Below are 22,660 nucleotides of genomic sequence, written 5' to 3'. Positions count from 1 at the left end.
TGGCGCAACTTAATGGAGATTTTGATAAGAAAAATAAATGTTTGGCTTCAGGTCTGGGTAATTTACTTACTTACTAAATAATAAACCCTGAAGTTTTAAATATGTAGGGAACTAGAGTAACATGTTTGGCTTGCAACATGTGTTATAAATTAAAGAACTGTTTCTTCTCTAAAGTACATGTGCAGACTTAAAAATCAGTGTTAAATAAGCCTGTGACAAAGTGATATTATAACTCATGAGTATTTCTAAGGTACAGGTATTGCTTTTTTATTATTGAAAGGTAAGATTGCCAGTGAAATGACAAAAAGCATTTTTAAAACATGAAATAGAATTATGATATTGTTGTCATGATTGTACCATGTAACCCTAGTTAAAAATGACACTGCATAAACATTTTCTATTTTCTCATGCTGATTTCTTACAAATACAGTGATAAGTCTCAAAGTTAATCATCTGGCATAGTGTAATGACAATCTCTACTCTTGTTTTTCCCCCAACATTTCTAATAGGAGTGCATCTCACAGTCTTCTATAATCTCCGGAGTGAAGTTCCCTGTGTACAGGATTCTAACTTGGAGGGACCATGGAGCAGTATACAGCGAACAGCAATAGTTCAACGGAGCAGATTGTTGTACAGGCTGGATCGATTCAGCAGCAGGTATGGAAGTAAAACTGCTTTAAATGTCACAGCAATGGAGCTGATAACAGCACTACTCAATTGGGGAATTATTTCAGAGATCCCAGATCTTATAAAGAATGGGTCTAATGACTTGTGCTAACGAAGTGCTTTTGAAGATTAAACTTGTGATTTCTCTGCTGTTTTCCGTGTTCAGAACTCTGTATCCAGCCTGTGACCACTGAGAATTTGCTCTTCATGGGAGCCTGGTTTAATGTTTTTATTGATTTTAGAGAGAGGAATGGAGAGGGTTAGAGACATAGAAACATCAATGAGAGAGACACATCCATTGGTTGCCTCCCACAGGTCCCCCACCGAGGACAGAGTCCGGGAATCAAACTGGTTACTTCCTGGTTCATGGGTTGAAGCTCAAACACTGAGTCACACTGGCCTGGCCTGGCTTAAATTGACCCTTTTTATCTTATTAAAAGTCAAAACACCTAGTCTGTTTTCAGATGGAAATTTGGAGTTTTTGTTTTCTCTGGATTCAATTTGGTCGGTTTTTCTACTTGATTAAGCTAGTGTGTGATCTACTAAGGTATTGGCCACAATACACAAATCAAGATAGTCAGCGTCTAAGAAGTCTACTGCTGTTTGACTTGATCCACTACAGTGCTTATTCTGAAAAGTTCTAGTTTACCATGAGGATAATAGACAGCCATTCTTCTGGATAAACACATATTAGAAAGCAATCCCCTAATTAAATGGGTTACTTTCGTGAATTTATACACAGCTTACATTTTCTGATGCTTTATAGGTGGCTTTATTTTAGTGAAACTTCTCTTGAGGAGAAATTACCATGTATCAATTTAACCTTAGGCCAAGATTAGGAGTATTTTGTTTCTAAAATGGATCTTAGATAATATAGAAAAGTAGTTTGTAGGGAGGGCAAAGGAAAATTTGATGGTGAGTTCTATCTAATGATCAAGGGAAAGAGCTACTCTTCGTTAATAGAGAAGTTATTTAAACTCCTTTACTCATCTTTCCTTCCATGTAGCTGCTGTGGCTCTGGCAGTTAACTTCACCTGCCTTTTTTGTAAAGGGGATTCCATGAAGGGCCCTTCGTTCACACCCACGCCCTGGTGGGTGAATTTTTGTTCTGTCAGAACTTGCCATCACAGAACATAAAAATTAGGTTGAAATTGCTTCTAAGGTAGTCCAATTGAGTAGAAGTAATCCTAGTTTGGGGACATGGGAACAGTAACCTCATGAAAATGATTTTGATTCATAGTGATTGCTTTTTTCTTCCTTTCTGATGATTGCATTTAAGCCCCAGAAATTTTTCATTGTAGCTTCAAGGTTGTTAAGACCTTTGTTCTTGTGAACTCGTTTGAGGAAATAAAAAAAAACACACATTAAAATAACATTGTAGGCAAAAGAATCAATTACCTATTTCTGGAGGGAAGGACTGCATTAACAAATTTTGTTTTAACGATAACAACTGTTCTGACATTTTTGAGTCATGGGAGTCTGTTTTGAGTTCCACTCTGGGGACAAAGGGCTAATATCTTCAGTCCTGCTACCTTCAACCAAACAGCTTCAGGATAGGGAGTCTGTACAGTTTGAAAGTTCTGTGTAGGGTGGGGTTGTTGAAAGACATCTCTCCCTCCCCTATAAGAGGTAAGGTGATCTCATGCCTTGAACCATACATTTTATTCCTGACACGTTTCAAGCTCTTCCTGTTCCTGTTCTCAGCAGCAGGGTGGTGTCACTGCTGTCCAGTTGCAGACTGAGGCCCAGGTGGCATCCGCCTCAGGCCAGCAAGTCCAGACCCTCCAGGTAGTGGTGCCCTCTCTGATTCTCTGTAAGCACTGCATGAACTTCTCCTTTCCTCATGTCTGGTGCTGTTTGTGGTAGGATCTCAAGGAGGAATGGCAAAGTCAGTTGCATGTTTTTGATGCTAACTTGTCTTTGAGACTTATACCATGCCGGTTTTCTAATGTTTCATGCCAAGTCATGTAGTGACTCCAGTGTGAATTTTCTGAAAACAGCATTTGGCTGGTACGTTTCTTTGGGAATGCCTTGGAAAGAATTGTCATAAGGGATAGGAAGAAATTCTTACAAGTGACATCAAAACCTATTTAGAGTTCAAACTCTGTGTCAGATTGCAAGATAAAATTTCATGAACTTTACTATAATAGTAGAGGAGAAAATATGTGCACATTAGCTAGGATAAATTGTTTTTATTAAAAGGGTAAATCAGGTGCAAAATAATCATTGTACTTGGCAAGTTTTATCTAATCACTAAATCTTGTTAATCTCTTAACTGCTGCCTCTACTATTTTCTGGGAAAATAGTGACCTGTTTGTTTTTTTTTATCGGATCTGCAAAGATTATCCCATACCTCTAGATTGGACATACCTGGGATAGATATACTTTCTATAGGTCTTACGTGTTATAGCCACGATAAGAATTCTTACTTAACCAATGCAGTTCCCTAACATGTTGGCTAAGTTAAATATCCAAACTTGGCGTGATATTTTGGCCAGCTCCAATATAAGATCAGGAGCAGGAGCATTAGTCTTTTCTGTGTCTGTAGGTTACTTTGACTAAAATGACTGTATTTTTGAGAAACTGGTAAGACTTCGGTGCCCTATCTTTTTTTGTCCACTAAATGGAAATAGTTCAAAATAGGACCTAGAATGTAGAACCGCTAAACATCCTGCAGTTAACTACCCCTTATTGTAATCATTTCACTTTACCGATTCAGCCCCACCCCCACATCTGTCACCCACAGTGTTTGATGATGCCAATTCTGAACATAAATTAACCTGAAAGAACATGAACTTGTAGGTTCTCCCAAACTATAAATCTCAGAGTTCAGCAGCTTGTATTTATGTTTTCATGCTTACTTCATCTTACTGATGTATGAAATAATATTGTCATTAACCACTTGTGGAATGGGAATGTAACATGCTCTTAACTGTATGGCTTTTTGTCTGATGCATGTATCCTTGCAATCATTCGTATGTTGTAAATACAAGTGGGCTTCTTGGAGTCTCAAATGGTTTATTATGTGCACTCACAGCATGTCAACAAGGGGAGAAGTTAAGATGACAGAGATCTAGAAAATTAATAGTTACGCCTTAAAACTTGTATTCCCTACATATGTAGATTTTATTTAAAAGAAGTGGAGACAGTTTATGGAAATGATAGAAACTATTCCTTAAAGGTCTCATTATTTTGGAAAACTTTAAATAGTTCTTTTAGTTATTCATGCAATAAATACTCTGAAAAAAATCTTTTCCTGCTAGAACATATGCAGACATTGGTGTAACGGGGGATTTGATTTGGGGTGGGGAAGTAAGGGAAGGAGAAAGCAGGGGAATCAGATTGTAAACTTCTTAATATTAAACTGGAATTTCTCAATGAGCAGTTTCACAAAACCTAGGATTTCGAATATTTCTAAAGATTCTGGAACTCTTGGGAGGGGGTGTTTAATATCGAATTTACTCCTCTAGGTCTGATTGATAATTTCATTTGAACATTTTTTCACTGGCATTAAGAATGACTATTTTAGTCATACAAATATTCTTTTGTAATATTATAAGTAATTCCTCAAAGATCGAATCTGAAAATGAGTTTTTGACTTTTAGCTATTCTGTTGAACATTCACTCCATTTCACTTTTTAAGTGGCTTATTTTTTGGCTTCTAGAAAGCATTCTATTAGCTAGGTATTTTTTATTGGGACTCAAAATGGTACAACAGAGCATTTATAATGGCCTGCCTTCTAGAGTTTTCTGTTTATTCATGGGAGCTTCAAAGTTGGAATTTTTTTTATATGCTTGAGTGCTTTGTATAATTTCCATATTTGTCATTGCTTCTGTTAAAATTAAAATAACTGCAGGTATTGCAGGGCCCAGTGCGAGGAATTCCATCGCAGATACTACAAACTAATCAGAAAATATTTCTAGGCAGTTTTTAGTCGTGGGATCTTTTCAACGACAACCAGACTAGAATTCCCAGAATATAAGGTGAAGAGGGTAAAATATGTACGTTTTATTTATGCTTGAGAAAGGGTGTTCTACATAAAATTACAGAGTGGCTTGCTACCCAGCCTCCTGTATTGCTGGGTAGTTTGATTTACTCCCTCCAGGTTATTTAGAATTTGCATTTAAACATCATCACCGCCATTAGCTACCCTTCTCATTGCCTCCTCTTCAGCCCTCACTAGAGATCATTCCTGGATATTAGTCTAAAAAGGCAAATAGTCTTGACATTTTGTTTAAATGCTTCTTATGGAGTTAGCCTATATTTGGTGATAAATGCCTTATATCTATTGAGACTTCCCAAAGCCTGGATATACTCCATTATATCTGACTTTAAAGTATTCAACTTGGCCTTTAGTCAAAAATACCAAAGATACTTGAAGAAGATAGGACTTGAGACTTATTATCGTGGGGTCTCTCCTGCCTTTCCCCCCTCTAGCAAGGCAGCAAAATAGTTCCAGTAATTGTCTTTTAGTAAAAACCATTTTGTGTCTTATGTTATTTCATTGTACTTACTTTATTTCATTCTAGGTCCAGGGGCAGCCATTAATGGTGCAGGTCAGTGGAGGCCAGTTAATCACATCAACTGGCCAACCCATCATGGTCCAGGCTGTCCCTGGTGGACAAGGTCAAACCATCATGCAAGTACCTGTATCTGGGTCCCAGGGTTTGCAGCAGGTGAGTGGTGCAAAAGTGAACACTTTATGAAAAAGTGTTTAGACAGAATGTCAGAGTAGAGGTTTTTATAGAATAGTTATTACAAGCTATTTGACAGTTGATATTGTTGCATTTAATTGCTTCCTACCCTCTATTTGCATTTAGTCAATAGTCCATCTTTGTAGTACCAGCGATAAAGCAGAACTAGACAGAAATTGTACATCTCTGGTAAGGACTAATTAGGCATGATTTTTGAATCAATGTAAAGAACATGAAGAGATGGGAATCTAGTTTTATAAAAGTAATTCATTGAGTGAGCTTTGTTGGCATTTTATGTCAGTAAGGGAGGAAATTTATAATCTGCTTTGGGGGTTCTTGTTTTTGCTCAGAAATGTTATCCTTTTCATTTCTTTCCGTGTAATTAATAATTTGAATCATCTAGCAAGTAATGAAAAAAAGATATTTCGGTCCATACACATCACACACACCTTACACTGTATTTGGAGCAAAACTTAATAGCCTTTTTTTTTAATTGAAAATAAATTAATAATATTTCTCATAGGAACTTAGGAAAAGAACAAAATGAGCAAAAAGTAGGTTAAAATTAGTGAAGAATAAAACTAACAAAAATGTAGAAAGGGTAAATAAAAGCTGATTCTTAAAGAGATCAATAAAATAGATAAATCCACTGGAAAGACTGATTCCAAAACAGAAAAAAAGGTAAAAAGGGCAAAAAATGTAGAAGAGATTAACAGAAGTAGGTAGGATGTTGTTACATGCAACTCTGGATATTACATGCAAATATTAAAAGTAGAGGGATTTTTATCAATTTGGCAAAAATTAAAAAGAATTATTATATCCAGTTCTACAATGGGTGTGGAGGAAAGGATACACTCATTGCTTAGGTAATTTCAAATTCTGAAGTCATTTTGGAAGGCATCTTACTCTTAAATACGTAAACCTATCCCACTTTTGAGAATCCTATAGGATGAAAAGCATTGATATATAGGGAGAAATGTACAAATACATTTATTGCAGCATTGTGCTACCAAAAGAGCTGTATTGTAACCTGAATGCCTATTTATAAGAATAAGGAAGTGGTTGAATAAGTCATACAATATTCATATGTGGAATATTATGTTGTTAAAAAGGATAAACTGTTGACATAGGATGGTGGTTAATACTGACGTACTTCTGGTGAAAAATAATTTGCAGGGAAACATACACTATGTGATATTATCTTTGTAATTAGTAGCCAAACCCATATGTAATATATGTGTTTGTTAGCATGGAAATGGGAATGAGGAAGAACTATTAATTTTTTACTATATAGATTTTGTTTTAATAGTTAAAGTGATCTCATTGGTGTCTTAGTTTCTCTGCAGGAATTTAATACAAGTTGAAAAAAGCCCTGATCACACTGCTTGATAAATCAGACTTCTAATTTCTCCACATTACTTTGTTTTTTTGTTTTGTTTTGTTTTGTTCTTTCAAATCTTCACCTGAGATTATTTTGTCCATTGATTTTTAGAGAGAGTGGAAGGGAGGGAGGAAGGGAATATGAGAGAGAGGGACAGAGAAAGACAGAGAGAGAGAGACATTGATGTGAGAGAGAGACATCAATCGGCCAACCTCCGCCCTGCCTACTTTATTTTATTTTATTTTTGCTTTTATAGGTAAGATTACTATAAATTTATTTGAGCATGATAGTTTTATTTTCAGTTGAATTCTTAGGGTAGTTTCTTTGGAGTAGGGAAATTGCTTGGCGTAGGAATTGGAACATTTTTAAAACTATTGGCATATTTTTGCCACAATAGAGTTGTAGTTAGGATTAAAAATAGTTTCCACATTTCTTCATGAATAAATGTATGAGGCTTTAAATATATTTTCAGTATGTGTACTTTAACTCTTTTTCACACTATTTCATTTCTGTCCTTCTATTGCCTCCTCTTCATACCCTTGCCACAACTCCTTTTCCACTCCTGAATGGAGACCGTGTGATACAGTGTTAGGAGCAGTGTGCTGGGCATGCAGTGATCTGACTTTTCATTCCCAGGTCTGCCATTAAGCAAGCTTTCGTATGTCAGTTTTCTCATCAGAAAGTGCAGTTTATATCAGGTGATTTCTAGGGTTCATTCCAGTTCTAAATTCTATGCTACCTTTAAGAGTCTCTGACAGGGTTATTTCATTCTCCTCCCTCCAAGCAGGACTGTATGTAACTAATCAAACCAGGGGTCCTCAAACTTTTTAAACAGGGGGCCAGTTCACTGTCCCTCAGACCGTTGGAGGGCCGGACTATAGTTCAAAAAAAAAACTATGAACAAATTCCTATGCACACTGCACATATCTTATTTTGAAGTAAAAAAACAAAACGGGAACAAATACAATATTTGTATTTGCATGTGGCCCGCGGGCCGTAGTTTGAGGACCCCTGAATCAAACCATCCTAGGAAAATTCTTTTCTGTTAACATATGTAAAGCTCTAGGTAAGATCCCATAGCCTTTCTTAGATGCATAAAATTTCAATTCTTTTTTAGAAGAGTACTTCTTACTCTTTATTATATTGGATCCTCTATTTTAGAATTCCAGTGAGATCCTCTGCCCTCTTCTTAGAAAAGGTGTAGATGTCCAGATAAATGGAACATTTTGCATACAATTTTAGGTTAGGATCCCTGGCTTAATATAGACAATGGAACTGGAATAGAGAGTCAAGAATAGTGGAAGTTGTTATATAACAAAAATAGTACAAAATAGCTGTGAATAAATTGTTTAAAAATGAAATAGATATATAACGTGGATGGACCTAAAGGGTATTATGTTACGTGAAGTAAGTCAGACAGAGAAGGACAAATATATAATTTCAGTTATATGTGGAATCTAACAAACAGAAACAGACTCATAGATACAGAGAACAAGAGATGATTGTTACAGGTGAGGGTGGCAGGGGAAGGATAAAAGTGAAGGGGATTGAGAGGTACACACTTCTAGTTATAAAATAAGTCTTGGGGATGTAATGTATGACATAGAAAATATAATCAATAATATTGTAATAACTTTATGGTGACAGATGGTTATTAGACTGACTTATAGTGACACTGTATGTGCACTATGTTGTACACATGAAGCTAATATAATGTATATCAACTAAACTTTAATTAAAAAATGATACAGAAAATCTCTACCTCATACTATATACAAAAATACTTGTTAAAGATCTAAATGTAAAAAAGCATACTGGGAAACCTTAGATTCTCTTTACAGGAGAATTTTCTTTTTGCAATGGGGTGGAGAAGGATTTCTTAAAGACATTTTAAAAAATTTGATTTGACTAGAGTAGCCCCCCCCTTATTCGTGGGGAATATGTTCCAAGACCCCTACTAGACACCAAAAACCATGGATAGTACCAAACCCAAACGTTAACAAGAATGGATGAATAAACTGTGGTATAATTATGTAGTGTGATACTTCATGCTAAATAAAACGAATGAACTAGTTCTATTTTAACTGGCTATATCTTGAAAACAATGTTAACTAAAAAAGCAAATTGTAAAAAGATACAATATGGTGTCATTTATATAAAATTTATAAACTTATAAAGCAGCACCATATATTTTTATGAATATACATGTATAAAATATGCTCTGTAAGGAGTATCAACCAGTTTTAATATAGTGATTACCTTTTAGTTGGGAAGGTTAAATGAAGCAAATATGGCAGAATACTAACTTGTTAAATCTGAATATTGACTGCAGGTGTGTCTGATAAGTTAGTCTCAATTTTTCTGTATGTTTAAGGACTTTTTATACATTTTTATACAATCCCAGCTTAGAGTTGGAAAAGTTGGAAATAACTTATATCCACCCCCAACATTTTCTTATAGAAAACTTCAAACATAGACAAAAAAGAGAAAACTTTGATAAATCACCACACCCATCTTCAACATTTATCAGCATATAATCAGTCTTCCTAGTTTCATCTGTATTTACCTACTCTCTCAAGAATTATTTTGAATATATAAAATGTCATTTCATCTGTAAAAAATGCTTTAAAAATAATGTGACCGTGCCAGCACTATCATCTTTAAAAAACTGACATTGTTACTATAATACCCAGTATCAAGACAGTAGTCAGAATTCCCCATTGTTTCATAAGTGGAAAACAAATTATCTCTCACAAATAATAGCCAAGCAGTCCCTAACTGGTTTGACTCAGTGGGTAGAGCATTGGCTCAAGGACTGAAGGGTCCCGGATTCGATTCTGGTCAGGGGCATATACCTCGGTTGAAAAACTGACATTGTTACTATAATACCCAGTATCAAGACAGTAGTCAGAATTCCCCATTGTTTCATAAGTGAAAAACAAATTATCTCTCACAAATAATAGCCAAGCAGTCCCTAACTGGTTTGACTCAGTGGGTAGAGCGTTGGCTCAAGGACTGAAGGGTCCCAGATTCGATTCTGGTCAGGGGCATATACCTCGGTTTCAGGCTTGATCCCTTGGCCTTGGTTGGGGCATGTGTGGGAGGCAACCAATCGATGATATTTCTCTGTCTCTCCCCCTTCCTTCCACTCTCTAAAAGTCAGTGGAAAAATATCCTTCGGGTGAGGATTAAAAGACAAACAAAAAAAGCAGAAGAGGACTTCTGTTTTATTGTTTTTTCCTCTTCACAGCATTTTCCGCTTTCTAGAGGAATGTGGATAACTAATACTCCAGGACCAAAAGATACCAATGTCCGCAGGGTACTAACCTTTCTTTGTATTGTCTTCCACAGATACAGTTGGTCCCACCTGGACAGATCCAGATCCAGGGTGGGCAGGCTGTGCAGGTGCAGGGCCAGCAGGGCCAAACCCAGCAGATCATCATCCAGCAGCCCCAGACAGCCGTTACTGCTGGCCAGACCCAGGTAATTCCACTAGCTCTGAACACAGCACAGCTGATTTAGAAGGGTCAGACAGCTGAGCCATATATTTCACATGTAGTAGAAATGAGTTAGAAAACTATCATTTTTTTTTTTAAGAAAAAGACTAGCCCTGGCCAGGTAACTCCATTGGTTAGAGCACTGTCCTGTACACCAAAAAGTTGCAGGTTTGATTTCTGATCAGAGCACATGCCTGGGTTTCAGGTTCAATCCCCAGCCAGGATGCGTACAGGAGGCAACCAACTAATTGATGTTTCTTTCACATCAGTGTTTCTCTCTCCCTTCCTCTCTAAAATCAATCAAGACACATCCTGGGATGAGGATTTTTAAAAAGAGAAAAAGACTACATGGCCCTTTGTGGTATTTTAGAATCTCTTATATTGTGTTATAATTTCTTTCCTACAGACACAGCAGCAAATTGCTGTCCAGGGGCAGCAAGTGGCACAGACTGCTGAAGGGCAAACCATCGTTTATCAGCCAGTTAATGCAGACGGTACCATTCTCCAGCAAGGTAAGTATGCCCATTCATTTTCGTCTACTTTTGGAGGACTCATCTTCATCCCTTGAGCAAATGATGCTTCAGAAATTTTGTGGTGATCTCTACATGACATATTTTTGAACAAAAAATAAGATTTTCTGTATGTCTTCATTGATTGTTATTAGGTCCTTATCACCAATACATGACCAACATCAGTTCCATTTGTAGGAATCCCTAAGTGGTTGTTAAAAGATTGAGCCTAATGAGGATGTAAAGTACAGCATAGGGAATATAGTCAGTGATATCCTAATAACTGTACGGTGTCAGATGGGATCGAGGTTTATGGGGATGTCTAAGTACTCGGTGTACACCTGAAACTAATATAATAATGTATGTCAACTGTAGTTGAAAAATAATTTTTAAAAAAGGACTGCTCATAAGGATTATATAAGCTTTAATCTTATACTTAACACTTTCTAAATAGAAGATTGGAAATAGGAGTTGTTGCTTAGGTATATTTTTATCAGGGCCACTTCTTTGTTAATTTATTCCAAAACCACTTATTATGTGCCGGTTATGTATGTAGAACTTTGCTAAGAAAGAAGAGCTTCTCAAAGAAACTCTAGTCTAACAAGGGAGACATACATGTGAACAAATAAACATAGTGCAGAATCCTATGGAGGAATGTTCTAGGAATACATAATGCCTACAGAAGGTAGAGAAGGAACAGGGCTTGAGAGGAGAATGTATTTCAGAGAGGAGGAGATGGCTCAATCTGAACTTAAGAGCTTTTGGAAGCATTTGTCTGATAGTTAAATCCAAAAAGGACATCTCAGTTAGATTCCATGACTAAAGGTTTGACTTGTGATTAAGACTTAGCAGTATGTGAGAGCCAGTGGATGCGGTAACAGTGTGCTTTGTTATGACTCAGGAGAGGCCTGAACTGGGATGAGCACTGGCAGGAGCTCAGGAAATGGTGAACACATTCTCCTCGGTGCTGGTGTTGATGGTTTGGGGACTTGGAATGCTTGGTTTAAGCTTTGGACCTGCGACTGGCTGATTCCTTGTCAGTTTAGGATGAACAATTTATAAGTTTATAAAATTTCCATCCTGAAGCAGATTGTTGATATGTACAAAAACTGGGTATAGCTATACTCAGACCGACCCATAGAAGTGGAAGACTGCAAACTGTCTCGCCACCTATTGAAAACTATTATTGTAATGCCCAGGAAAGTATCCATTTCAAGGATAGATTTATTCAGAGCTATAACCGAGAAAGTTAATAGAGTTTCAAAGATTGTGATTACATGGGTTTTATATAGTAAACCAGGCAGAGAGTGGGTGAGTGCTTTCCCCCCCTTATTCAGTTTAGTGTGCTTTTCCAGGGTGAATGAGTGTGTGCCAGATAGAAGAGGAACTAACTGTGTTCCCTTCTTTCTGTGTACCTGTTTGTTGTTTTATGTTTTATTTTCTTAAAGTTACAGTCCCTGTTTCAGGCATGATCACCATCCCAGCAGCCAGTTTGGCAGGAGCACAGATTGTTCAGACAGGAGCCAACACCAATACAACCAGCAGTGGACAAGGGACTGTCACTGTGACACTACCAGTGGCAGGCAATGTGGTCAATTCAGGAGGGATGGTCATGGTAAGAATATTGATTCTTCAGCTCACTGTTCTCATCTGTAATTTCTTTTTCTACATATCTCTCTGTCTTTGCAAAATTCTTGAACTTGCAATTTGATGTCTCTCGTAAAGCTTGTTAATAATGTTGACCTCTTGGCATTGAGATTGATCCTTAAGGCACTTACAGAGATCTACTTTTATAATAAACACTAGAGGCCCGGTGCACGGGGGTGGAGGGGTCCCTCAGCCCTGCCTGCACCCTCTCCAATCTGTGACCAGTCAGACATTCCTCTCACAATCCGGGACTGCTGACTCCTAACCGCTCACCTGCCTGCCGGCCTGATCACCCCCTAATTGCTCCCCTGCTGGCCTGATCGCCCCCTAACTGCCCTCCCCTGATGGCCTAATATGATAGTCCCTAACCGCCTCTGCCTTAACCCCCGCCATTGTGGCTTTGTCCAGAAGGACGTCTGGAAGATGTTTGGTCTAATTAGCATATTACCCTTTTATTAGTATAGATTACAATGAACCATAATTCATTGTGAGGACCTATTAGTGCCAGGTACTATTCTTGGTGCTGGAGATATAGTAGTGATTAAACAGATTAAATGTATGATTTTATGTGATCTTATTCAGAATTCAAATAATGAAGGGAGAGTTAGGCTGCTGATCTTTGGCAATTGAAAAATACATTGTGTCTAGTGGATGAAACAAGAAATAAGCTAAAAATTAGGTTATAATAAGAGAAACCAAAAAAATGTGTGATATAAATACAGTGAGAAGATAGGGAAGGAAAGTTGGATGGTATGTGAAAGCTAAATCCTCATATGTCAAAATATGATGTCAGTACATAGTACCTAAAATGGATAAATTAAGAATTGAGTAGCAGAAGCCTGCACAGAGAGAGAGAAAGCTACCAGAAGAAACAATACAGACATTCAAAGTTAACGTTGGGAAGGGAGTGTAGCAAAGGGGACTTGTTTCATCATACATTTAGTACAGTGTTTCATTTTGTTTGTTTAGAAAAATTAGGATTAAATTATATAGTAAGTTAACTAAATTAGTTGTATAACTATAGGCATTCAGTAGCACTTGGTAAATTTGTACCTATTTTCCATTGAACTGTTCTACAGTATTGTCATACTAGAGGCCCAGTGCACAAAATTACTGCATGGGTAGGGTCCCTAGGCCCAGCGATCAGGGCTGATTGGGGCCTTGCAGCTGCCAGTCAGGGCTCCCTTCCCCGGCTGCTGGCTGCCACCTGGGGCCTCCCTTCGTTCCATGCCGCCACCTGGTGGTCAGTGCACGTCATAGCGAGCGATAGAACTCCCAGTCTCCCAGTCAAACTCCTTTGGAGACACTTTGCATATTAGCCTTTCATATATATAGATAGATAGATGATTACTGTCTGGATGGCAGCAGACATTCCTAGAGAATGGAGCCATGCGTGGACAAGAATTTGGACCACGTTATGTTATTTCTAAGTGTGGCTCCTGGGCCCCCAATTGATAGATTTGTAATGTTGGTTTAAAATGCATTTAGTGTAAGTGTTCTCCAGGAAATGCATTTAACTGAATGCCCTGTAAAAGCTACTCTTGTGTAGCATTCAGAAGAAAATAGATTAACACAGATTAAGAAACTTTCCTATGTCTATACTTAATGTCACTATTTAATAAACTGGTTTTCTCTCAACACAGATGGTGCCTGGTGCTGGGTCTGTGCCTGCTATCCAAAGAATCCCTCTACCTGGGGCAGAGATGCTCGAAGAAGAGCCTCTCTATGTGAATGCCAAACAGTATCACCGCATACTTAAGAGGAAAGCAGCCCGAGCCAAACTAGAGGCAGAAGGGAAAATTCCAAAGGAAAGAAGGGTATGTATAACATAGGGAAGGATGTAGGAAGAGAATACCAGGGTTCTACTTTAGGAATAAGTAAAACCTTTTATATGGTTTGTTTTGAGTACCTTCCAAACAACTGAAGGTAGGTAGATAGCTGGTTTGTTTTTGTTTTTTAATATATTTTTATTGATTTCAGAGAGGAAAGAAGAGGGAAGGAGAGAGAGAAACATCAATGATGAGAGAGAATCATTGATCGGCTGCCTCCTGCATGCCCCACACTGGGGATCAAGACTGCAATTCAGGCATGTGCCCTGACCGGGAATGGAACCATGACCTGGTTCATAGGTCGATGCTCAACCACCGAGCCACACTGACTGGGCTGATGGCTGGTATTTTTTTTTATAAAAGTTATCATTTGCTATATGTAGGTGCAACTACAGAAACAAAAAAATAACACTGGCTTAAATTATTATTTTTTTTAAATTTTTCTTACATAAAAGAAGCCCAGAGATAAATTGTCCTGGGCTGGTAGCACATTTCCACAGTTCTCAAGACTCATTCTCCTCCTGTCTTATTCTAATTTCTCAGTTTGCTATTTGTAGTCCAAGATGGCTGCTTGGGCTCCAGCCTAGGAGCAAATGGAACAAAAGAGACAGCTCTCTTTTAAGGAAACTTTTAGGAAGTTTTATATTTCATTAGCAAAAATTTATTTTTTTTTTTTTTTTTTTTTTTACTTCATAGAGGAAGGGAGGTGGAGAGAGATAGAAACATCAATGATGAGAGAGAATCATTGATCAGCTGCCTCCTGCACACCCCACACTGGGGATTGAGCCTGCAAAATGGGCATGTGCCCTGACCAAGAATTGAACTGTGACCTCCTGGTTCATATAGGTCGACGCTGAGCCACACCGGCCAGGCTCCTTAGCAAAAATTTAATTACATGGCCAGTTACCTGCAAATAAGGCAAGGAAATGCAGTGTTTTTACTAAGCAGCCATTTGCCCAACAAAAATTTGGTCTGTTATTAAAGCAAAAGAGAGGATATATATATATTAAGAGATAGGTAGTTATCTATGGGATACCTTTGGGGAGGGGAGTCTTTTTTATTATATTCGTTTAGCATTTACTTCTTATGGTAGTTATATATGGTTAGCTATCTAGTGTTTTCTCCAAAGCTTTCTCCATAATTCAAAGTCCTAAGTGCCTCTGGTGGCTTTGATTTCTGGTTTTAGAAATATCTGCATGAGTCTCGGCACCGTCATGCCATGGCACGGAAGCGTGGTGAAGGTGGGCGATTTTTCTCTCCAAAAGAAAAGGATAGTCCTCATATGCAGGTAAGAAGACTTCTTACTTTGTATTTTCTCAGGTGGAATCTTTTGCATTGTCTAAGCTTTTTCCCCCAACTGAATATTTACAGCAACCTAAAGCTCTAGGAGGTAAGCATTTTACAGTTGAATCAAAGGTTTAGACAGGTTAAATAGTTTGCCTAAGGTGTAATATATATATAGTTAAGTGTCTGTCCGACCAGTAGGTATGACGCGCACTGACCATTAGGGGGCAGATGCCCAACACAGGAGCTGCCATGGCATGCACTGGCTATTTAAAAATAAACAGTACCGTGGATCTGGTACCTACAAACCAACACTCAGCTTCCCCCAAGTGTAACACAGGCCCTAGCACCACACTGGAGCAACAGCCCACCAAATCGCAGCCAACGCTGCGAAGATCCCATAGTGCAAAATGCGGCCCACAGCCCAGCCTGGAAATGGTCATTGTGGGTGCCGGGTAATGACGTCACATAGCAACGCCCAGCTTCCTCTCCCTAGTGACTAGCCTCCTTAGAGTTTCTTCACCCAGGAACACAACTTGCTTTATAGCCAGGTGCAAACATTTTACAGTTCAACCAAATGTTTGTGAAGTGTTTTCCCATGCTTCATCTCATTTGATCCTCAGAAGTCCTGGAGTAGGTAGATAGGAGACTTGATAGAACCCTTTTTTCTTTTCATTAGCAAGACACAAATAGTGATATTAAAATATTTCTTCTAATTAATTTCCTTTCAATGTGCACAAATCCGTGCACCGTGACACTAGTACTTAATAAAATGGTACAACTGAATTTCAAACCCAAGCAGTACAATTCCATAACTACTATATTGTACTGGTTCTTACATCTAATTCTACTGATTTTATTGTATTGACATTTCTGAGTCAATATATCTAAAGTAGAACTCTTTTTTTTTTAATGCCTCAACCACTCATCTCAACATGTCCATCCATCCAGTTACTAGAATTATCCAACTCTTGATTTTAGCTCTAAAATATAATCTGAGCCAGTTTACTTTTTTCCCTCCCAAATGTAAGCCTAGTCTAATCCCCTCTCTTTTGGTTCTGTTAATATAACAGCTGCCAACTGGTCTCCCTTGTTCCATTCTTGTGCTGCTCTGGTCCATTAGCCACATTTTAGTGTGATATTTTTAAATATATATCACATCACATCACCATCTTGCTTAAATTCCTTCTACCCTGCCCTTTCTCATTTACACTTAAGACTAAAATCTAAAGTGCTTACCTTGGCCAACAAGGTCCTGAATGATCTAGCTCCTCCTGCCTACCTCTGGCTTCATTTCCTCCTACTCCTTGGTTTTTATGCTCTTGCTATAGCATTGTTCTGTCTTCTGATTAGGACCTTTGTCTTCAATATAGCCAATTTGTAAAGCTTTTCACTCAAGGAACTCTCCTAATTCTGTGTGCTAACAATATGACCTCAGTCAGTTTACTTAGCCTCTTTTAGCCTCAGTTTTCTTCACCTGTAAAATGGGGTGCTATTGATACTTCACAAGAATGTTGTGAGAATGTCATGCGGTAAGTCACATTAGCCTGGTGCATGGTGAGAGCTCAGTAAATGCTATTAGTATTCTCACTCATTGATCAAGACCAAGCTCCAGGCCTACCACCTTCAGAAATCATTCAGCTTATCCTTGGATCATGCTAATTGAGACTTCACTGCCTTGGTGTGAAAGAACTGAAGGTGGTTACTATGAGTATTGCAGAAAGCTTCCACAGACAAATCTTGTCTTAACACTGCATGTTTTAAGTGAGAGGCAGCAGGCAGAGTTTAGTGGAAAGAATATTAAATGGGTACCAGAGACCTGGGAGTTAGTTCTTGCTGGGTTCCTGAGTAACTTACTGATTCTAGTCCAAGCAAATCACTTATACCCATCTGGGAATCAGGTTTATCTGTAACTTCTAGGTACACTGTAACCTTTTAACAAAGTGCGTCAAAGTAAATAAATCCCAATGTCACTTAGCTCTGCTAAGTGCTCAGCATTTAAATATAATGATCAGAAAATAATGACCAAAAAGTATATATGTATACACACACACACACACACACACACACACACACACACACACACAGCCAGCATGTCTGACTGGCATGGCTCAGTGGTTGAGTCTCGACCTATGAACCAGGAGGTCACGGTTTGATTCCCAGTCAGGGCACATGCCCGGGCTGTGGGTTCGATCCCCATTGTGGGGCATGCAGGAGTCAGGCAATCTACTTCATCATTGATGTTCCTATCTCTCTCCTCTCTCTGAAATCAGTCCTATATAATAAAATGGTAATATGCAAATAGACCAAACTGCAGAACAACTGAACAACCAATCAAAACGTAATATGCGCCCTAACCAGTTTGGCTCAGTGGGTTGAGCATCGGCCTGCGGACTGAAGGGGCCCAGGTTCGATTCCGGTCAAGGGCATGTACCTTGGTTGAGGACACATCGCCAGTAGGGGCTGTGCAGGAGGCAGCTGATGGATGTTTCTCTCTCATAGATGTTTCTAACTCTCTATCCCTCTCCCTTCCTCTCTGTAAAAAGAAATCAATAAAATAGATTTTTTTTTAAAGTAATATGCTAATGATATGCTAAGGATCCCCAACTGCTCACTATGATGTGCACTGACCACCAGGGGGCAAACAGTCAACTGGTCGACCAGTCGCTATGACATACACTGACCATCAGGGGGCAGATGCTCCAACTGGTAGGTTAGCTTGCTGTTGATCAGGACTGAGCAAGATGGGCCAGACACACCCTGGAGCCCTCCCGCGGTCCCTCCCCAGCCCGATCGTGCACCTGTGGATTCCCTCAGTCTGGCCTATGCCCTCTCACAATCCCGCACCCCTTGAGGGATGTCGGAGAGCCGGTTTCAGCCCGATCCCCCAGGCTACTCCCCTTGGGAGGGTGCCAGACGCAGGGGTCATTGGTGAGCGCATGGCTGGCAAGTGCTGGACTGATTGGGTGCAAGCCTGCAGCAGGCACAGTGGGGTCGTCGGGATGAGTGGGAGCGGCAGGGAGGAGTTGCAGGCGGCGTTGGGCTGTGGGTTTCGGCCCAATCCCTGCAGGCCACCCAGAGGGACCCCACCCATGCACAAATTCATGCACCGGGCCTCTAGTAAAAATATATTTTAATATAGACATAGTATGACATGGCTTTTCTTGGTCTTTCTCTTAGCCACCTCTAAGGACCCTTAAACAGTAAAGGTAGAGCACAACATAGGTGTGCTATCAACTCTGGAGTGTTCAGTAATGGAGTGGCAGGCCAGATCAGATTTTTAATCCTTTTAAGAATAAGGTTTATTGTCTCATTTCCAAATGGAGCTGCATTTTAATCCATTTATGCAGAATTGCAAGCAGACCTTTGGTTTTCTTGGCAAAGTTGTATCTATGTCCTTGGTGATAAAGTAGTGAGAGCCACAGTTCCTGTTGCTTTTGCAAAGTACTTTAATCATTATTATGCTTTCTTTGTCTCTAGGATCCAAACCAAGCAGATGAAGAAGCAATGACACAGATCATCCGAGTATCCTAACCCCAGGCCATGTGATGGAGATGATCAAGGTCATGTTCCTCACCACTGTTCCAGGAAATTGATCACTTCTTCCGATGGGACACTGATGATCACATTCTGCCCTTTTCTACAGGACAGAAACCCACTTAGTTTTTCAAAGTGGCTTGGTATTATAATTGCAGCGGTGTCTGGCAAATTGAAGTTGCAAGGCTTTGTCTCACCCTTTCAGTCAGGACCTATTTTAGACTGTTGATGACATTGACGTTTCATGGACTAGGATGATGCGAAGGACTCATGCCAGCCCAACAGTACCACACACAGCACTTAGATGTTGACTGGTGAAGCCAGCCAGCCGTCTGAGCAGGGGAGAACAACCTTCTCAAGCTAAACTACAATCCGGGAAGCTGAAGCCCACTCCTTCCCATGGAATCTAAACACCATCTCAGGCTAAGTGAATGAACACTGTATTGAGAGATGACTTCCAGGCATGGAAGTTCAATCTCATGGAAATAATAAATTCTCTGAGATACATTCATCTAATCTGTGGTAATAATAAGAATCTCTGTCTGCGCAGATGATAGGTTGGTATTTTTGGACTCCAAGCCAAGAAAAAGCTAATTCTGGGGATAGAATGATAAAAGAATCAAGCACTAAAAATAATTGCTGAATCTTTTTTCATTTTGGCCAGTTGTGGTCTGCTTGTCCATCTGTTGACAGGTCATCTGGACCATAGTTCTTACTATGGCTACTTGTAAGACAATTTAGAAGGTATTGGACCTTGAAACTTCCTTTCCTAAGTAGAGAACAAAACAATACAACTATGCTGAAGTGCTGAGGACATTTGTAGTAACTCCTAAACAGAGAGGCAAACTAGAGATTTTCAATCATAGGCTTGGTGACAGCATTTGGAAAATAGAAGGGTTTGTGTGTGTTTCAGTCTAGAAGAAGAGAGAGAGGTAATATACCCATGTGTTGTCATATAGCATGATTCTTCAGTTGATGGATGCCTGGGATGGATCATTAAGATGAAGAGACTAATTTACATTTACACTATAATCTTTTAACAACCGAAAGAGAGAAGTCTCAGATTTGGTCTTTGACACTTTCTGGAAAGCACTGTTCAATCAAGCTGTCCTGGACATTCTCCAGGTTACCTCCTAGAACTTAACGTGGATGTTGGCTTCACTCCTGCAAGTGCTTTGTGCTGGACCCAGAAAACGGACATTCTCATGTTTCCCATGGCAGCTGACTCATTGGTGCCAGCTTCCATTTGCTTCCCCCTTTCTCCATATGCCTTTGCAGGAAGGTTTTCACTTTGCATCTACATTTTGGGGACAAATTACAGACTGGAACTAGAGATGCCTGTAGTGTAAGGAATTGGGCCACAGTTCCCAGAATGGGTTGTGTCTCATTTCTTTTCTAGATGTTGAACCCTGGTAGAAGTAAGGTGATACTTCAGAAGAATTTCTGCCTACTCTGGAAACAAAGAAGGAAAACTTAATTCTTTTTGACTTAATAACCAAGAGTAAAGATTGGCTCTTTTTATATTTTACTCTAATTGTATTAAGAGATAAAAAGTATTTCACTCTCTAAAGAAAACATCATAAGCATTGTAATGGTCTAAATAGAGGTACAGAGCTATGCAAAGAAAACAGGAAATGAAATATATTTCTAATTCCTGAAACAGAATCATCTCCTGGCTTCCAGATGTCAGGAATGGAGACTTATTCTTTGGTAGACTCACTAGAAACTTCTGGCTCATTACATGAGTTTTAGATGTTAATTTATCCAGTAATCCCCAAATTTGTCAAATGACAGATTACTAAAAACAATGAGAAATTTATAGCCCTTGGTTTGTTTAGGAATCTTTAAGATGCAGAGTTCAGAAAGAGATTCCTCAGACCTAATTTCTAGTACTTAAGCCAATAGTTCTAAAATGCTATTTATTTGTGTCTGTAAGTTTGTACATAGTAATTCCAATCTCATTGTTGCGGAATTTTTTCATGCATTTGAGTTTTCCTTGAAATTTAATGCTTCAGTTGTCATTATTGTCATTGCATTTCAGCTAATTCATGGCCCTTTTATTGTGGTCATTTTTAGCATATCATAATAACCCACAAAGTGGGGGTGAGGTGGATTAAGGTTTGGATTTTTTTCTTTATTTGTTGCTAGAAGTTCTTCTATTCATTTTTCATTTTGACTGTAGTGATGACTTTTAGATATAGAGTGAATGGATGAGTGAATAATTGGCTTAATAGTTACTTCACTTCATGAATGCTTTTTTTTTGCAGGATAATTGTATATATTTTAATTGTATTGGTACATTGAACATGTCAGTGTCTATATCACTGGACCAACAACATTTTTGGCTATTGAGTGCCTGATAATAATGTCTTGATTTTCCTTTGGGACTCAATTATATATATTTTCCCCTCAGCAGTAGGGGGAGTACAGGTGATCTGATCATTGATGTCATTGCAATTGTTATTTTTAAAAATAAATTTATGAGAAAGTGATTTGAATTTTGAGAAGTCTACATCCCCTGGGTTCTAGGTTGTTTATAATGTTGAAATTGATCTCTGTAGACACAAGACATGTAGTGTCCAGGCCTCTTACCTAGCTCCTTCCTTTAATCTCTTTTCCTTCCCTTTTGGCCTTCCCACTCTGCTGACAGGTATTTTCTGTCATCTGTGGGCTGATCATATATTTGGTCTTACTGGAAGTGTTATCAAAATGCAAAGAAGAATACCTTGAGTAAAATTAACCCACCAAAATGGCGTTGATTTATTAGGTGTTGTAGAACTATAGTGAAAATAATTTGGTCTTACTGGAAGTGTTATCAAAATGCAAAGAATACCTTGAGTAAAATTAACCCACCAAAATGGCATTGATTTATTAGGTGTTGTAGAACTATAGTGAAAATGAAAATGTTTAGATTTTTATTTCTGCAGGAAAGACAAAAATACTTTTCTGATTGTTAAAAATCCACGTTACTCATAGTTTGTACTGCTTTGTGTTCTCTTGGAATCTGAGCAACAGATTGGAAACTTAAGTATGTCATTATCATACCGAAGTCAGGAATTAAGAGAATAACAGCCACTGGGAGCCCTCCCATGGGAGACCGGATTGACCAATCCTGGCAGACCACAGAAATAGAAGAATCTCTCCCCTAACAATTTACTCTTTGTATTGGGCCAAGAGTAAAATAACCTTAGTGTAACTGTTTAGTTTAAAAACCATCCTGAGTTTGCTTTAGCCAAATGCCTAAGGAACTTGTCCTTAGAAATTCAGAGATGACCCGTTTCTACCCGTGATATGACGCAAAGACCACTACTATATTTACCCCAGATCTTCTTTGTGGTAGAAGCATCTTCACTACCATATTTCATGAAAACACGAGGGTATTGCGGCTCTGAAAGTCCTGCTCTTAGCAGCCCCGCCTTCCGCCCCGGAACCCAGAGCAAAGGCAGCGGCAGCCGGAGGCAGGTGGGGCGGTGCCGCAAGAAAGCCCACACTGATTGGTTGGTGGGAGGGCCCCGCCAGGACCGCCACGCTAATTGGCTGCTACTCGGGGGGCCCTGTTTCCGGTAGGTCGGCGGGCAACCCCGCCGCCGTCATGGCGACCGGCGACCGGGAGAG

General features: G+C 39.0%; 1 protein-coding gene across 9 annotated transcripts in view; it reads left to right on the top strand.

The window, feature by feature from the left end:
* NFYA (nuclear transcription factor Y, alpha) overlaps nucleotides 1-21,539 on the top strand; it is a 29,098-nt gene extending 7,559 nt beyond the window's left edge. For 4 of the 9 annotated variants that reach the window (XM_005885823.2, XM_005885824.2, XM_014532999.1 and 1 more), the window contains exons 2-10: nucleotides 510-657; nucleotides 2,371-2,457; nucleotides 5,197-5,343; nucleotides 10,094-10,225; nucleotides 10,646-10,751; nucleotides 12,197-12,363; nucleotides 14,039-14,212; nucleotides 15,411-15,512; nucleotides 18,989-21,539. In XM_005885823.2, coding sequence (XP_005885885.1) covers nucleotides 583-657; nucleotides 2,371-2,457; nucleotides 5,197-5,343; nucleotides 10,094-10,225; nucleotides 10,646-10,751; nucleotides 12,197-12,363; nucleotides 14,039-14,212; nucleotides 15,411-15,512; nucleotides 18,989-19,042 — 1,044 coding nt within the window. In that variant the 5' untranslated portion in view covers nucleotides 510-582 and the 3' untranslated portion in view covers nucleotides 19,043-21,539. Of the gene's footprint in view, nucleotides 1-509; nucleotides 658-2,348; nucleotides 2,458-5,196; nucleotides 5,344-10,093; nucleotides 10,226-10,645; nucleotides 10,752-12,196; nucleotides 12,364-14,038; nucleotides 14,213-15,410; nucleotides 15,513-18,988 lie in introns of all 9 variants that reach the window. The other 5 variants (XM_005885826.2, XM_005885825.2, XM_014532998.1 and 2 more) reach the window with 5 other exon arrangements.
* Nucleotides 21,540-22,660: the final 1,121 nt, after the last annotated feature.

The sequence above is a fragment of the Myotis brandtii genome, unplaced genomic scaffold, assembly GCF_000412655.1.
Source record: "Myotis brandtii unplaced genomic scaffold, ASM41265v1 scaffold929, whole genome shotgun sequence".
Classification (NCBI taxonomy): domain Eukaryota; kingdom Metazoa; phylum Chordata; class Mammalia; order Chiroptera; family Vespertilionidae; genus Myotis; species Myotis brandtii.
The sequence above is the reverse complement of the archived record's forward strand: the minus strand, read 5'-3'. Positions and strand labels throughout refer to the sequence as shown.